This window comes from Myxocyprinus asiaticus, chromosome 9 (genome assembly GCF_019703515.2).
Source record: "Myxocyprinus asiaticus isolate MX2 ecotype Aquarium Trade chromosome 9, UBuf_Myxa_2, whole genome shotgun sequence".
Lineage (NCBI taxonomy): Eukaryota > Metazoa > Chordata > Actinopteri > Cypriniformes > Catostomidae > Myxocyprinus > Myxocyprinus asiaticus.
The window spans coordinates 27,022,377-27,041,436 of record NC_059352.1 but is presented as its reverse complement, the minus strand read 5'-3'; the positions used below and the strand labels follow the sequence as shown (position 1 = coordinate 27,041,436).

The following is a 19,060-nucleotide window of genomic DNA, read 5'->3' as shown; positions in this document are numbered from 1 at the left end:
AAGTATATTTCATTTAACAAGTAGCCCAAGATTTGTGAATATTTCTTTTGAGTAACCTGATTTTTGACTAGGGTAAACCATTAACATTGACAGAATTTGAAGTGCTGAGATAAATGTTTCAGCACTATATGTTTTAGTCAAAACTAATCTGATTGAAACTGAAAGGATGCAGTCCAAGTTTGTTAAAATGTACTTAATTTTGAAAAAGATTTCAGTTGCTCTAAGTCCTGTTTTAAAACAAAACAAAGGTAAAATGTGAAAGCCAAGAGCTTGTGTGACATACTATAATATATAATTGAGCTCTCAGGTCAACAGTGACAAGCATTTTTAGGCCTCTTAAAACAACTATTCAAAATGCACTTTGGCAGTATAACAGTTTCGGTAACACGAAGATATTTAACATTAGTTATTAATCATGGTTAAAAAATTCATTTAGAAGTTGGATATATTAACATTGCATTATGACCTAATTTAAACTAACAATGAAAAATTATATTATAAATTAACATCCAAGATTAATAAATGCTGTTAAAAATAGTTAGTTGTTTGATACCTATTGCATTAACTAATGTTAAAAAATAGAAAAATACTGTAGTGTTACCACAATGTCAAAATTCAGTGTTGGCTGTATTGTTAACGTGTTCATTTTCAAACATGATTAAGCCTGAACATTTTGGTGAATCCAGCAAATCATCTCTATATCCTTTTTATAGTTAAAATTGAAAGAATGGAACTGTCTAAAATTTTAAATATATCTTTCCAACTGCAGACTAGACACAGTTTGATTGTCTGTTTTTTGAACAGGGATCCACAGGATGAATAGCAATTTGGCATTTTCTCTCTGCAGTGGAGGACATGCATTAGCAGAGGCAGTATTTCTCTGCAGCCTTAGCTGTTACAACTTGGGGTCGAGTCAAGACTGAGTAATGCAAGGAACGTGGCGTCATAAAGTCTATATTGGTATATGCTGCAACAACAAAAAATAATTGGGTTCCAGGATTCTTGGTTGTCTAAATTCAATCAGACAGCCCCAGTCTATTGTTTATATAACCTGTGTTCTGTATAGAATTAATATAGAGTAATAACTTAGTTCTGTTTTATTAGGAGTCTTTTGTGTGTGATATCTTCTTCCAAAGCAAAGTTTTGAGGTTATTGAGAATTAATGAGTGCTCCATTTCCATCTGTTCGGTGGCACCCTTGAGAGCGATGCAGGCATACAACTGTTTCTCCAGTTCATCTTTTATGTCTGATGGTGCACCATAGAGAAGATAGTCCTTCATTGTAATACATACTTTGGCCAGATTTGGCTGTGTCGCCTCTGTGGTGCAGCGGTGTTTTGTGAGGTCACAGGAAGTGAGGCAGTCCCTACCATACACGCAGTCACTGTCCTCTTCACACCGCCTTTCTCGCATTACTTCCTGAAAAGCAGCTTCAGGGACGATGTGTCTTGCATCTACCACCTTTATATCATAGCGCTCTGTGTAACCAAACCCTGCAGCATAAACATCACACATAAGGAAACTTCCAAATGTTCCATGGAAGACATCCTCAGCAAGCTCAAACAGACCAATGGCTATCTTTGCTTTGCGTGGCCACGAGGGGGCAAACCACTGGTCAATGCTGCGTCGCAGACTGGCTGGAATCCACAGCTCTACTATCCATGGTAGGTTGACGCCATAGAGTGGTACATAAGGCACCTTCTCCATCACATACAAGTCTCCACAGAAGCCCAGCAGTCTGGGAGTGTGCCCTCGATCCTGCAGCACGATGGATAGCAGAAATTCATTGAGCTGCAGTAAAGCCCAAGCTGAATGTGCTTCTGACAGGGAGATCTGACCATCCTTGTTGCTGTCAGTGACTCCAAACACAAGGGTCACCAAATCCTGTAGGTTGGCTTGGTCTCCTACTTTTACCTGCAATGGATAAAATGTAATTGTAATATGTTGTTCGGAAGAGATGCAGTTATTCTCAGTGTGCAAAAAGATGTTAGGTTTAATTAGGTCTTGCAGGGTATAAATATATATATATTTTTTATTCAACAGACAGCACAGACAAATGCATGCGGATTAACATGCATAATTTACATACATTTTAAAATGGTCAAGGGTGGTTAAAAATATAAAATGTAGTGACAAAATAATGAATTACAACAACTTAGGACCTAAAGCCTTCAGTGTACATATAGTATACATATTAACACACTAACACATTCCTTAAGCATTAATAAAAATTTACTAAGTAAAATGACTACAGGTATAAGTAATATGTACAGTGAAATATTAGATAAAGAATACTTTTGAAAGACTACAAACATAAGGTCAATTTGACGTTTTAGATGTTTCTTTAAAATTAACAGAGCTTTCAATGTACTTGCAAATGAATGAGTGCACATTACAATATGGTATTGGATTTGAGACCTTTAGATGGCTGAAGACCATCTCTTTGAATTTCTCCATAGATGTCCCTTTGGTTGGCCTGTTAAAGAAGACTGACTCTTTATGGGGCTCTAATTCTACACCCAGATCATAATGAGGAACCTCCTGCATGGGACACTTTATGATCCCTTCCATATCTCCCCAACTGCCAGAATATACCTGTAGAAAGATGACAGTGTGAGAACAGTTTGACAGTTATTTAACAAGTGAAAAATCTGAAAGCATCTACTTATTATTTCTATGCATTTAACCTCGTGCAACCCAGCGTACACATGCGTGGACGTTGTATTTTGGCTTCGCTAAACGCAAAGCATAATTTAAATTCATTTAAACTGACTGATCTCATTTAAGGAGACTGAAATAAAGTAAAGGGTTAAACTTTTGACCCATGGAGTCATGTGACCAAACAACATGGCGCCGACCACAGCACAGTTTGTCTTTGGGAGAAATGTCAACAAAATTACATCTGGTAAGAAACCTAATTAAGTTTTTACAATTAAACCTGTTTGAGTAAAAAAAAAAAAATTGAGTCTCTAGTTTCATCCGATATGCCATTTTATTTTAAATTTGAGCAAGTTAGCACAAAGCGCTACGCTGCTAAACACAATGTACACTGTGTACTTTAGCACATTTTCTCTTTAAAAATCCTACATTTACTGTGCATTATTAAATTGAGAATCAATGGGTTCATCCGAAAGCTGAAAAATCTTGCTTTCAGAGGCTTTATATGGAGTTAGAATGAAAATAAGGTGCGTTTCGAACTGTTCTGAGACCAGTGCAAACAGACAGCACACTGGAGGTTAAGTAATTCACTAAGTAGGGAGCAAGGGAGCATCCTATAGCTCTCTATGCAGCTAAGTGCTTTCAATTCAAACCTATCAAAAGTTCAGTTTCAGGCTGCAGATGATGTTTGGACCACTCATGATAACAATGATAATCAGTACATACTGTAGATTCAGAATTCATAATGTATACTTTTATTTTAACATGGTTAGCAGTGATTGGATGATGCTGGCCATTACTTTGAATCAGAATTAATTCTGCTAATTTCTGATGTAATGTCTGTAACGTCTCAAAAACATGAATAACCAACACTCCTGGAAATATGATAAACAATTTGATAACAAATGGTTTTATTTCACATTTCACAACTTAATCCACATATGTTGCCATAATTTTTTTTTAGCATGTTTATTAGGTTACAAATAAAAATGGAAAATGCACACAGTAGTTACACTCGGGTCTGAGGAGGTTAATGCATGAATCAGATTAAATTGCCGCAGGACGTTTTTCATAGGTGCATGTAATATTTGTTCATTAGCCAGTTCTTAAAACACAATGGGTCTCATTCACTACTAATTGCATGGATTTTGCATGCTCCTACGGTTAGGAAAAGTTCTCACAAAAAATTTCCGGCTGATTCTCAACACGTCTGTATGTACATGAATGTGCTCTTACCCTTGTTCTAATATTGATCAATCCAGATCATTCTAAATGAAGGGGCTTGTGCATCTGCGTAAAACATGTCTAAACCATCTCCATATAATGGCTTTCAGTACCACCGCACCTGAACAGTTGCAAATGTTTCGAGAAAGATGCTGCCGAAGCCAAAAGCCTAAAGAACATCACAATATAAAACTTATATGGTACAGAATTACAACTAACAATGATTTTATAATATGCCACTGTAGACATTGGATTAACTGAAGGCGTGCTTGAAGCGCTGTTTGTGCAGGAGCATTTGTTTGTGCCTCATCGTCCACAGGTTCAGACTGAGCTTGTGGTCCATTAGGCAGTGCTCGAAGTCGAGCCTAATCATTTCGCGAACAGAACATCGTACCGGCTTCTTTTAAAGAGATTTTTTTTTTTTTTACATAAAAATTATCATTATTAATAAATGTTAACATAAGCATGATTGCATATTTAATAAGAGAGGCTTACAAACAAATGTAAGTTTGAATAGCTCTTAAAATAGCTTAATGCATTTAATCAACATACATATTAGAATGCTTGATTATGTCATTTAATTGAGTTGGGACTGTGCTTCTAATGGAAATGTTGTCTTTTTATGTTTTTAAATGTTGATTTAAGTCATCTCTTGGAATATCTAAAGGCAAACAAAACCAGGCACAACCATTTGTGGACTGTGCCGTGCTTTTTAGCAGAATCCGCTCCACACGTTCCATTCAAGCTTAGTATCACTAGGTCATCTTTTATTATTACGTGAGATTATTACGTAATAATTATTACGATTATTACGCAGTCTTTATTTTACCTTACCAAAGTGAAGTGGCCATTTATCACAAAATTATGCAGGAAAATAGTCGAGAGTTCTGCTGGGCTCCCCTGTCTGTCCAGGGCTCTTAATATCTACATCTGGTCCAGCAGAGAAAGCTTCACCAATCAGAGAACTGCGGCCAACAAAGCCTGTGAAATGAGCCTAGGAGCGACCGCCCACTCCAATGACATACTGTGATAGCAGTTATGCAATCGAGTCAGTCTCCCTTCACCCTTAAACTTCTTATATTTTTGTACATATCTGAATATTATGCAATGAACAAATATAAGAAGCCAAATGGAAGACTGCTGCCTTGGCTTAAAAAAGATATCCAAAAGGATTGGGGCTGCTATCAAAATCAAAATTAAGTAGAGAATGAGAAAGGCACACAATCTCCAATAGTATACAAAATTATTCTGTTGGGCAAGAAACATTAAAAAGCCAGCACATATCGGTAGACGGTCTGCTTTCATCAGGGCATGCAATAAACATAAAATATATTGTTTCAATACTTATAATCAACAACCTAAAATCAACAGTTCTATATATTCCCATTGTTTTTTATTCAATGACAACATACGCAATGCTTCATGGGATTATAATTAGTGCCCCTGTGAAAGACGGTAAGTACTCAGTCTTGTACCATTTACTTTTTGTCTGATTTTTAAATAATTTTTTGCCTCAAACCAAATTTTGTAATGTTGTGATTCACCTCAGAGCTGGTTGGTTCTGTTTATGGTTTACAACTCTTTTATGGAGGATTTTATGAAAAGCCTATGCAAAAAAATTTATGGGAAAAATCCGGATGGCTGAAAATGTGTGAGGGCACTGTTGCCCTCTATTCCACAAGCTGCATCTAAGCACATCCCAGGGCATTGAGTTGGCTACCTACAATGTTTGTGCGTTCTCATAACTGAGCGCGCACAGGCAGATCCAGAACACAGCTCGAGCTATATATCGTATATCGTACAAGCGGTTTCAGTTGGTACAACATTTTTTCATAAATTTAGAAACAATTGTAGTGCCAACTTATTGATGAATCATGATTTCTGCGTGAAAACGTCTGTATGCAGATTTGATGCACAAATACAAATAGTTATTATAATAATAACTTTATTTATATTGCACTTTTCAGCAATTTAGTACAAAGTGCTTCACAAAACATAAAATCAAAACACACTCAGTAAAACACAAGGTAAACACAAAAATTCTCAAAATAGTAAAAGCAAGTCTATACAAATGAGTTTTTAAACCAGACTTAAAAACACACAGATTCAGCAGATCTAATATCCCAGGGCAAGCTGTTCCATAATCGAGGGGCCTTCACTACAAAAGCTCTATCACCTTTAGTTTTGTATCTGGATCTTGGAACAGCCAACAGTTCATGACAAGAAGATCTAAGAGGTCTAACTGTTTCGTAAGTTCTTAAAAGTTCTGCTAAATAATCTGGCACCAACTCATGCAATGCTTTATATGTAATGAATTAAACCTTAAAATCAACCCTAAAATGAATTGGTAACCAATGCAAAGAAGCTTAAACTGGAGTAATATGTTTAAAAGAACTAGTTCGTGTCAAAAGTCTAGCTGCAGCATTTTTGCACTGATTGCAGCCGTGCTAAAGTGAGTTGATTTAAAGTTGAAAACAGGACATTACAATAATCAAGGCAAGATAAAATAAAAGCATGAATAAGCTTCTCTGTATCCCTAAAACTCAAAAGCTGTCTCACCTGGGAAATGTTCCTTAAAGACTGAACTAATGTCCTGACATGATATTCAAAATTGAAATTTGTGCCAAAATAGACTGACAAATTTCTCACCACCTGCTGAATATTCGGGACCACCTGATTAAGTGCCGACTCAATCTGACTTTTTTTTAAAACCATGACCGATAATCACAACCTCTGTTTCATCAGTATTTAACGGGAAGAAATTACATGCTATCCAGAGTTTTATAACAGCTATACATGCTTGAAGAGCATTTAAATTAGATCATTGGGATTCAATGACAAATATAACTGTAGGTCATCTGCATAGCAATGAAAATGTATTACAGAACAAGAGAAAACATATATAGAGAAAACAATATTGGCCCTAACAGGGTTCTTTGCGGAACACCACAATTAACTGAACAATCTCATCTCTTACAGACACTACAAATTTCCTATTCGACAAATAGGAAACATACCAATCGAAAAATCCTCAAATATTCCCACCAATCTCTTCAATATATCAATTAAAACTGAATGATCAACTGAATCAAACGCTGCAGTTAAATCAAGCAACACTAAAATGGAGCACTCTCCAGCGTCCTCCGCCATCAATAAGTCATTGGTCACACAAAGAAGGGCAGTTTCTCTACTATGGTTTTCTCTAAAACCTGACTGAAAATTCTCAAAAATATTGTTATCCTTCACTACCTCCAACAGTTGCTTTGCAACTGCCTTCTATGTTATTTTTTAGATGAATGGTAATTTAGAGATTGATCTATAGTTATTAGCAATCGAAGAATCTAATGAGGACTTCTTCAGAAGCGGTTGAACTATTGCAGTCTTTAACTCCTCTGGGACACATCCTGACACAAGCAAGCTATTTACTGTAGACAACAAAGTACGCACGGTTCATGAATGAGACCCAATGTTATGTTAGCTATGTAAGTAATTTTATTGTAGACAAACTACAGAAAGTATCATTACTTACTATGCTTAGCTTACTATGATGAGCACTTACTTGGGAAGAAAACAATACTGAACACAACTGGAACAATTTTGAACAGACAAAGCATCATTAAGCATCACAAATTGGAAAAGCATAAATAATGACCATTTCCCTGTCCAAGTCATTTTTATTTGTATAGAACAGGGTTTCTCAACCACTAGGTCGCGACCCAAAAGTGGGTCTGGTTTTCAAAAGGTTAAGACACCCTGGTATAGAATACTTTTCACAATGGACCCTTTGTACATATGCGGGTTGGAGAGCTGTTGGAGAGCAGAAGTAGATGGATAGTAGGGTAAACTTGAATGGCACTGAATAGGAGACCACAACTAATGTAATTTTTGCCAACTTGTTTGCTCCAACAGCAAAAGAAAAATTCAATGATTATGCTTTCACAGCTTTCTAAAAGAAGATAAAAATATAGAGAGCTGGATAACAGCAGTAAGAAGAGAGAAATAGGCAAAATGTTCTGTCTCCCTCAGCAGCTGTGTTAGAAGTCTCATCGCAGCTGGGGTAACTGATTTTTTAATAACATAAAATTGGAAATATAAAAAGGTTTGCTACATTTCCGTTGTTAAGAAGGCGGAAATGCGTCATAACAGGTCTGTGAAAAGGGTCCATACAAATCATTTTAAAGAAATTCTTTACAGAAAAAACTACTGTAATGTCTTAACTATCCGGAAGCCCCTAGTGTACAGCTTCATTGAAAAAATAGAAAATCATTCCTTAATGTTTTAGTCTTTAAGCCCCTAGGGAGCAAGCCAAAAGACTTTGGCAAGGAACAAAAACTCCATAGGATTGGTTTGGTTAGTGTGATTTAAAAAAAAAAACCTTGGGAGAAACCAGACTAAGCTGGGAGATCCAGTTCTCCTCTAGCTTTACAGCATGAACATAATGCCAATATTAGTTAGCTATGTGTAATATTCATCATCCAACATCAATGTTGAAAGCGCCACAGAGCCACAGTGAATCAACCTGTTAAGCTGGGCTAGGAAAGAGTATTTCAACATTAAAAAAAAAAACTAACATCACCTTTAAGGAGCAACTACAGTCTAGTGTCTCTGACCTGATTGCTGGGTTTGGCAGAGAGACACTTCCCCAAGTAAAGACTGCCCTTCTCGCACAAGCTGTTGCAGGCGGAGCCTTCAATCATCCCCTTCTGGAATTTTTCGCACTGGAGTAAAGACATGTAGATACACATACATCAACCTTTACACTGCATTATTCATTTTTATTCTATGACATGTAACTCCCACAAGATTGCCTGACCCATTTAATTTTTAATTTTTTTAAATGGACATTCAAGCCTGACCCATTTCTTTAGTCAATGTGTTCTACAATGATTCTCCTCTAGATGACTCCCTTTTCTAAATGATGTTTAGGCTTTTCAATCTAGTTAAGCATTACAACTAAAAACTCACAATAGAGTTCTTGCACTCATGTCCACGACAGAGTTCTGTGTAAGATGAGTATTCCACATACACCACCCAGCTTCCCACGAAAACAGCAAGCCAGGAAAAGAACAGGTACTTCATGTGTAGGTAGGAGAACCGGGCCTGCGCATAAACAGAGAGGAACAAAGAAAAAAATGGTGCCTGTAAAGTATATTTAATTTTCTCTCAAACAAAAAATATCCCCAAAAGTTATTTGAAAAACACACAAGGGTGATTGATGATAAAACTATAGTAATAACTATGTAATAATAGATAATAATAATAATATGGTGGTAACACTACAATAAGGTTGTATTTGTAAACAATGAACAATACTTTTACTGAACTTATTAATCTTGTTTAATGTTAAACTCAACATATACCAATACATTTTTAACATAATTTTTTTTATACGTTAACATAAGTTAATGCATTATGGTGTAACTAACAGTCATCAATTGTATACTGATAAATGAACATTTACCAAGATTAATAAGTGCAGTAAAAAATCATTGTTAGTTCATAATACTTAATGCATTTACTAATGTTAACAAATAGAACCTTACTGTAAATTGTACAATAATTTAGGTAATAATAATTTTCTCATTCTGATGGTCTTAGTATTGTCCTTAAAAAAGCTGTCCATTCAAAATTAGTCAAAACAATTTTGTTTTTTACTAAAGCTGTATAGGCAAAACCCAATATTATTAGAATATTCAAATTCTGCATTTAATACAAGTTAATAATATTTATTTTTCTACATGTGCTACAGCACTTTGATTCTTTTGGACTGTGTAGTGAAGGTCAAATTTTAGCACCAGGCAATTTTGGAAATGCTAGTATGCTGATGTGATGTTATTATGAGCCAGTACAATTTGCTGGAGGTTGCACTGCAATGATAGAGATAAGAGCTAGATAAAAAGAATAGCTTAATCTCCACCCCTAAAGAAATAAGAAAGATTTCAGTTCTCAAACAGAGAGTAATGAGTTATCTCAAAGAGATGGATTAGAAAGTGACAGTACACTTAGACCCCGTTTCCACCTGGTATTAAGATGCATTTTGGGTGATCCGATCACATGTGGTCAGCCCTTAATACAGGTCTAAACAGGGTCTAAAACATTTTGTGATCAGATCACAAAAAACACATACAAATGTGGTCAAAAATACATGTGACAACATCACATTTGAGGTGTAAATGCTAATCCGTCCTGTATGCGTCCCGGCAGCAGTGAAGCTCCACCCCTCCCATGCCAATCAACCGCTGCGCTAAAACAGGTTTAAACTTTGCCCAATACTAGTGGGTTTAAAAAGCAGATAAATATGGGGCATGGCTACCACCCCTGGAATTCAGTAGTTTGAATCCCAGGGCGTGCTGAGTGACTCCAGCCAGGTTTCCTAAGCAACCAAACTGGCCCAGTTGCTAGGGAGGGTAGAGTCACATGGGTAACCTCCTCGTGATCGCCATAATGTGGTTAGTTCTCGGTGGGGCGCATGGTGAGTTGAGCGTGGTTGCCACGGTGGTTGGCATGAAGCCTCCACACGTGCTATGTCTCTGTGGCAAAGCGCTCAACAAGCCATACAAGTGATAAGATGCGCGGGTTGACGTCTCCTCCGCCACCCTGACTGAGGCGAATCACTATGCGACCACGAGGACTTAAAAAGCACATTGGGAATAGGGCATTCCAAATTGGGAGAAAAAGATGCGAAAAAAAAAATGCGGATACATACACAATCATGAGAGCTTCACTGGTCTTCTTTTGTGTCTGACTATTTGTCTTTTCTGACTTTGTTGCAATTTATTATCATGCAGTAACACACTGACATAGTGACTGATGTATGTCGTCATAAAGTAGAGACCCCCTCCTCCAAATCCAAACAAAAGTGGTCACAGGAGACGCATTTAAGCGACCAGGTGTAAATAGCGATGTGTCTTCCGAGATGCATCTTAATACCAGGCGGAAATGGGGTCTTAAAGGGTTCATGTCATGAGGAATCAAATTTTCCATGATGTTTTGACATACAGGATGTCATTGTACTATAAAAACATACTGTAAGTTACAGAACTCAAAACTTCCTCTCCAGTCTGAAAAGCTAATTTATTGTTTCTACTCTGCAAAAACGACTCATTTTGAAAATGGCTACATTGTAACATCACAGTGCATTATTTTTGAATAGCCCCGCCTCCACAACATACCTAATTGTTGCAGTGAACTGATAGAGTGACTGAGGTACTTCAACTCTGAAGGTGGTACTATTAGTACTGTAGTTTGCTTTTAACCAAGATGTCAAGTATGGTCACCCAGGGCCTTATTAACTACAGGGGGGCCCTGAACTCCCAGGGAGACGACGTGTTTGTAAACACGTTCAGTAGGAGATGCTGATGTAAACACAGAGATGGTGCACATCGGCAAAAGCTGTCCATGTAGCGCATGGTCTAAGGGCGTACTCACACTAGGCCCGGTAGCCTTATACTGTGCCCAAGCACGATTGTACCCCCTACCCACTGCCCCACTGGCCTGCACTCACATAACTCACTTAACGTTCCGGGCACAATGGATTAATGTTACTTACTTTGAGGCTTATTTTGAGTCGTTTGGGGCATGGTGACACACAGCCCTCTCACATACCTAATTGTCGACAACATCATACCACTGGAATTTATCCTTTTCGTCCGACGAGCTGCCAGATTTAAGGAGTGCATTCCGTACCTTCAGATACTGAACTCGCAGTTTTTTCAGCTTGTCACATCATTGCGCAATGGTTCTCTGGTATCCACGAGCACGAAGATAGTCGCAAATTTTACCAAATATCTTAGAGTTCTTGTGTGTTCTTGTGTGTTGTATCCAGTTGTTCCTGTATAATCTAGTCTGCCCAAATTTCCAGTAAACACTGCACCTATGCCGTAGACCAAAGTGATCCCTTTGCACAGTCACATCATTGACGTCATGTTTCAAGTTCCGTGCTCGGTCATGGTTAGCGTTCACGCTAGATGCGTACCATGCCTGAGCCAACTGAACCGTGTCCAAACCCACCTCTTCAAGCGGGTCAAGGCACTGTTCAATGTACCGTGCCCGCGCACAGTACAGAGCGATCACACTAGTCAAACGAACTGGACTTTGGGGGTCAAATGTGCTCAGGCACAGTACAGATTGCCTAGTGTGAGTACACCCTTAGAGAAACAACGTTCCCCCCACCCCCCTTCTGACGACTGTCAGGGCCCAGCGAAACGAGGTCACCAGACATTGTTTTCCTGGTTGTGGAAAAACTGCATCTCTTCATGGCCTTGTAAAAGAACCCAACGTTAGATATAAGTGGCTTATTTAAACGAAGTTCCTGAACACGTCAGTGTGGGATTATATGTTTTGTTCAGCACATTTCTCTAAGGATTCTTTTGAGAACTATTATAAGTCAGACTTTAAAAGAAACAGACTAAGATTTTTCACAAAAACATTTGTCTTTACATGGTTATTTTTATCTTCTGCTTTAGTGTGTTAATAGAAAATATAGATTTTAGATTCCCAAAGATTTCTTTTGCAAACAGAATAGAATAGAGGAACAGGGAACCCTGCAGCAGATGGCATGGGCCCCCCACAGAGCCCCCCACTGAACATCGAGTCAGTCTGGGATTACATGAAGAGACAGAAGCAATTGAGACAGCCTAAACACATAGAAGATCTGTGGTGAATTATCCAAGGTGCTTGAAACATCCTATCTGCCAAGAACCTTAAAAAACTGTGTCCAGGTGTGCCCAGGAGAATTGGTGCTGTTCTGATGACAAGGGTGGTCACACAAAATAGATTTTTTTATGTTTACTGCACTTTGTATGACATTAATTGATCAATCAAAACTATTTATGCCATTACTTTTGAAAATATTTTCAATATACAACATTTTTCACAAGTGCCTAAAACTTTTGCACAGTACTGTATATTGAAAGATGGAGCAGTGCTAACTACTGCATATTGGACATGACAGTAATGCCTGTGAGTAACAAATTTAATACAATAGTTTCTGTCTGTGTTTGTTTGATATATAAGGAATAGTCAGTATTGTGAAAAGAAACATGAGCAGGACTCCAGCGCAGAGCAGATCTTCCATATTACACAGTTACTTACCAAAGAAACACAGAGCAGTGGGAAACTATCATCTTAAGAGCCAGAGAGAATGTGTGATCCTCTATAAATAGCCCCCTTACCACTAAGGGCACTTCAGGAAATATAACATTTTCACCTGGATTTCTAAAAGCAATAGTGTAAGACTATTTCACAAATGCATTTATGAAACAACAAGATGATGCAAATACTTTAAAATCCATTAGACAAGGCACCAGGTTTCTCTGACAGAGTGCTTTGCTTATAAAGTCAGTTTTCCTCTGGGCAGAAATGTAAGTTGCTTAGAAAATGTAGAAAAAAACATTCAATTTACTTATAAAAACACTGTTCCTTGGTACGTGAGAAGTGAAGCACTAATGTTACAAATCACAGGTACAACTGCCTCAGTGTTGGAATATTCCACACTCTGCCATTGGGGTACACAGCATATAATGCAAATAAGGTGTAGCACATAAAATATTTGCAACTGTTTGAGAGAGAGCCATTGTCGGAAAGGAAGAAAAGATTTAAAACAAGGAGCTGGAGTCAAAACTCCCTTGAAGCTACAAGCAAATATTTGAGTGAGTAGGGTAGCACATGGGCAGCTAATTTCAGCACCATCACAGCCCTCTGTGGCCTGACATTTGCTTATCTGAAAAATCTGAGCTGACAGAACCTCTCCTCCAGCATGAAGAGAAGGAAATGGGGCCTTGTAGCCACGTGTGATAGCCTGCAGTAGGGGAATGAGAGAGCATGGTTCTGGTATCTACTGTTTTGTGTTGTGTGAGGCACTCAGTGTGGTAGCATTTTGTGGAGTGCTTGGAAGGAATCAGGTTCTAGCTTCAAACTCTTATGTCATTTTCTACACTAAGCCACCTGTATGCAGAATTTGTTTAAGCTGCTCTTAAAGCAAACACACTCACCCAAAGTAACATTAGCAAAAACAAACAACTACGCATATCACCCTGCTGCTCTCACCTGGTTACCCACTGAAGCTAAACTGGTTTGAGCCTTGCTAGTACCTGGATAGGAGATTTTCTGCAGAAAACTACGTTTGCTGCTGGAAAAGGTATTAGAGAGGCCAGCAGTTGGTGCTCACCCTGTAGTCTGTGGGGGTCATAATGCCCCAGTATATTGACTGGGACACTATACTGTAAAAGACACTGTCTTTTGGTGAGACGTTAAACCGAGGTCCTGACTCTCTGTGGTCATTAAAACAATCCCAAGGCATTTCTCGAAAAAGAGTAGGGGTGTAACCCCGGTGTCCTTGCCAAAGTTGCCAATTGACCTCATCCTGGCTTTCTAATAATCCCCTATATATATGAATTGGCTACATCACTGTACTCCACTTTCCTTAAATAGCTGGTGTGTGATGTGTGGTTGCCATTCGGGGCACTATGGCTGCCGTTGCATTATCCAGGTGGTTGAGTAGATTCTCCCGCTATGTAGTGCTCTGAGTGCCTAAAAAAGCGCTTTGTAAATGTAAGGAATTAATTAAGGAAAGAAGAATGGGTGTATGTCATTTGCGATTGTGATAATGTGACAGATGATAAACAATGGCTGTGTCTCTGCTAACAGGAAAGTAGCATGGACATGATAACATAGTAATACTTGTGTTTTTGTGCACGTGTACCATGGCAATACCACAGTATTGTGTAAAGAGTGGTATTCTGCAATAGAGCGCAAAAGTGCCCACCCACTTTTTCAGCCTTCTGTGTTCCGGAAGTATTTTCCCCATTCATTTCTCCATTAACTTCATAAAAGAGTTGTAAACCATGAACCAAACCAAACAGCTACGAGGAGAATCACAACATCATGAACTTTGTTTTGAGGCAAATAATTATTTGAAAATCGGACATAAAGACAAGAGTACAAGACTGTGTACTTACCGTCTTTCATGAAGGCACGAACTACAATCCCATGAAGCATTGCAAATGAAGTAATTGAATAAAAAACAATGGGAATACTATTGATTTTAGGTTGTTGATTCTAAGTAAAGAAACAATATATTTTATGTTTATTGCAAAATATTCCAATATGTACAAATATATAAGTAGTTTAATGGTGAAGGGAGACCGACTTGATAACGTCATTCACAGTGCGTCAGGGGAGTGCACGTTCGCTCATAGTCACGTTTTGCGGGTTTCGCTGGCCGCGGTTCTCTGATTGGTGGATATTTCTCTACTGTACCATGGGTAATGTAGTTGTTTACCATGAATTCCACTATCAAACAAGATTTTTAAACAATGAAGTTGAAATAACGCAGATGGATGGCTTAGACAGAAGCATATATCATCGGTGAACAACCTTGTAGCTCACAGCAGGTCTGTCTTTAAAGGTTTATAAGTTATCATTGAGAATCAATTTGTCTATGGGATAAATTAATGGGAATTTTACTTCCGGAACCAGACTGTTGTGCTATAGATCCCTTAAAGGGATAGTTCACCCAAAAATTAAAATTGTCTCATCATTTTGTCACCTTCATGCCATCCCAGATGTGTATGACTTTCTTTCTTCAGCAGAACACAAACAAAGATTTTTAGAAGAATATTTTAGCTCTGTAGGTCCATACAAGTGATTGGTGACCAGACCTTTCAAGCTCCAAAAAGCACATAAAAGTAATCCAAATGAATCCAGTGGATAAATGTATGACTTCAGAAGCTATATAATAGGTGAGGGTGAGAAACCCAATATTTAAGTATTTTTTACAGTAGTAAAAAAGATTTACAGTAGTAAAAAAGTATTAAAATATTGGTCTGTTTCAGACTCCATACTGGAGTCTTATGGATTACTTTTATGCTGCCTTTATGTGATTTTTGGAGCTTTAAAGTTCTGGTCACCATTCACTTGCATTGAAAGGACCTACAGAGCTGAGATATTCTTCTAAAAATCTTTGTTTGTGTTCAGCAGAAGAAGTAAAGTCATACACATCTGGGATGGCATGAAAGTAAGTAAATGATGAGAGAATTTACATTTTTGGGTGAACTATACCTTTAAGGAGCTCTTTCTATCTGCATCATCTAACCCATAAAATGAGTTTGGTTTGTGTAATATAATGTATTCAGGTTGATTCAATTATGTGTGCCTTGGAGTACCATGTAAATACCATTGTATTTGAATATTGTATTAAACAGTACTATGTGTTGTGTATCCAAGTACTGTACAAATGTGCCTGTGATGGCCAATTTTAGTTAGGCAGCAAACTAGGTTTGGATACCCAATCAATGAGACATAGTATAGTGAAGGCTGTGGATTGACATAATATGATGTAAAGGTGATAACATCTGGATCTTATCTGACTGGCATTGGAAAACACACGTTCCCTGTCTGTCACTCACTCGACATTGTGTCGATGTAGTGACACTAGGGGTTCGCTCTTGAGAGCCCCAATCACCCTTGCTTTATTCAGAAAAGGCCAATGAAAATTGGCGAGTGTGCATGCCGCTCTCCGCCCCGGACATACGGATGTAAAAGGAGATGGCATGCACCACTCATTCAGACTTATTCTTCGGAGCCGAGGGCACATGTGTGTTCCTCCCGTCACCCTGCTATTTGCCGCTGGAATTACGGCACATATCAGCGGTCACCCTCGCACGGTCGAGTGTTGTGCTTCCCCTGGATGAGTCCACAGGTGTAAAAGAGTATATTCAAAAAGAGTATATTTTCTCTAAAAGAGCTCGCACAAACGATTGGCATCTTTTTAAAGATGTCCTTTCGCCTTTGTGCTACTGGGTGTGGCTGTTATCTCTCCCCACTGGATGGCCATGAAATCTGTCTCAAGTGCTTGGGTCACCAGCACGCCAAGGCAGCTTTTGTGGATGGGTCATGTTCTCACTCATGGTATGCCCCTTTTTAGGTGAGCCCGTGTACTTGGGCTCAGTGCTCCATACGTGGTGATTCCCCCCTCGGTAATCCCATATGATGCGTTTCCACTGTTCGGTTTCCCCTCAAGTGAACCCTGTGTTTCCCCTCAACAGAGCTTCGCTCTGCCTCGGCCACAGTTGCTGTGTACCCTCTCCGTAGATAGGGTCCTCCCCAGTGGCATCATTCCATATGTGAAGTTCCCCATCAGTAAGTCCATGTGAGGTATTCTCCACATGTTAACCTCCCTCCGGTAGGATGTGGTCTCCGTAGTGGTCTCCCTCCTGGAGAGGGAAGAACACTTCCCCAGCACAATTCTAGCAGGTGCTCAGCGGGTAATTGCTTAATACAAAAATCAGGAAAGGCCACTGCCTGTAGCCTCCTCGGGTAAGTGCCTCCTCCCATCTTTAACAGGACCAGGGAGATGCCTTACCTAACTTGCTGGTAAGCATGCAGCAGCTTGCCCATGTCTGCTCCTCCGTACCTCGTGACATGGTTCAGCGCCTGCGGTGTTTCGTATAGTAACGAGATGTTGTGTCCCTCCTGCCGCGGCGCTGAACCGACCGCTGACATGGCCAGGACTTTCTCTCGGCTCCCCAGCACAAATCTGAATGAGTGGTGCACGCCATCTCCTTTTATACCCGTTATGTCCTGGGTGGAGAGCGGCATGCAAATTCCACTCGCCAATTTTCATTGGCCTTTTCTGAAGAAAGCAAAGGTGATCGGGGCTCTCAAGAGCGAACCCCCAGTGTCACTACATCGTTACATCAGTAACCAAGACGTTCTCAGTGAAAACCAAACCTTAGAAAAAATTTGAGTACTTTTTAGATAAATTAATCAGTAAAGTTATCTGATTACATTTCTAGAGATGTAATTCGAAATTTGTAGCAGATTACGTATTTTGAGTTACCCAACACTGATTGCTTGCTATATATACTGTATATACTGTATATAAGAAATGCTAAATTATTAATCACAACTGTTGCAACCATGTATCTCTGTATCAATGTATCTAGTGTTTATCCATTGTGTACGGAAACCCTGGCCTGCACAATAAAATTATAAAGATGTATGGGGTAGCCGTTAGGTTCAATCCCAAGTAGAGGCATTCATATGACATTCATATCAACTGATAAATCACTGTGGCAAATAATTTGGCATATTTTGAGATCAGTGACATACGTGTTAGAACCCCTTGTGTAAGTCTACCTTAACACTTGCCAATGAGGAATGCAAATTTTTCTGTTTTCAAATAGTGAACTTTGAGTAAATATTGTTTAAAATAAGTGTTTAAAGTCAAAAGCTGCATCCCAAATCGCACTACTTTATTTTGAAGTATAAGTAGTGTGAACAGTGTGTTCACACTGAAAGAGCAAAGAAAAGAAGTGTACTAAGAACGCACGATGTGCCACTTCAACTGAAAAAATGAAGCGCAGAACGCTGGACACGTCATGCACTCAGTGGTCACAGCTTGCCCTATATAGCAGAAGGGGCAAAGTTACTTGGATGAGATGCTGGTCTGACAAAACAATTGTAATTAATGGTTAAATGTGCATTTTTTTTTTTTAGATAGCAGCAAGACAGTGTGTGCGTTGTAAAAGGCACTTCCTTGAGCAGAGATACAGTAAATGCTTCTGTGCAGTAAAAAACGTTAGTGTTCCATTTGAGATGATTCTACCCTTTGAAAATTCATAAACTAGATGACCAAGTGCACAGTATATAGTTCATCAATTGAGACACAGCTAAAGTCTTTTATTCATCACATACACATATACGAAGTGCATAAATAAATCTCCAGCTTAACTGTGCATACAAAAAAACTGTACATACAGCATAGATTGATGTTTGTGATGAGACAAGATTGTTAAATGTCCATTGCAGATGCATTGTCAGTGTTGTATAGTGCAGTAATGTAACATACTGTGTTGTGGTTTAGGCAATGTTTTGTGCATATAATTTGCCATCATTAATTCTAATATATGTTAGGGCTGGGCGATTAATCGAATTTTATTTTCAATTACGATTTTGGCTTCTAACGATTATGAAAACAAGATAATCGAGATAAAACGATTATTGTGCCGCATTCCGTTTCGCAATGAAACACCCCAGCGATATATCTTTAAAGCATCCTTTATTAAAGTTCAAATAATAAGGAAGCAGGTTATGAAAATAAACTTCGAAACTGGCATTTTTCTGTGCGGTCAGCGCTGCGTCTATGAGTAGCGTGAAGTGACTTGGGAAGAGATTGA

The 19,060-nt window shown here is 38.6% G+C and overlaps 1 protein-coding gene across 2 annotated transcripts in view; it reads right to left on the bottom strand.

Moving 5' to 3' along the window:
- Positions 1–95: 95 nt before the first annotated feature.
- Positions 96–19,060, bottom strand: part of LOC127446359 (divergent protein kinase domain 1A-like) — a 59,343-nt gene continuing 40,378 nt past the window's right edge. For both annotated transcript variants that reach the window (XM_051707246.1, XM_051707247.1), the window contains exons 3-6: positions 8,847–8,981; positions 8,492–8,599; positions 2,418–2,594; positions 96–1,913 (exon numbers count right to left, since the gene is read on the bottom strand). In XM_051707246.1, the coding sequence (XP_051563206.1) occupies positions 1,101–1,913; positions 2,418–2,594; positions 8,492–8,599; positions 8,847–8,981 (1,233 nt within the window). In that variant the 3' untranslated portion in view covers positions 96–1,100. The remainder of the gene's footprint in view (positions 1,914–2,417; positions 2,595–8,491; positions 8,600–8,846; positions 8,982–19,060) is intronic.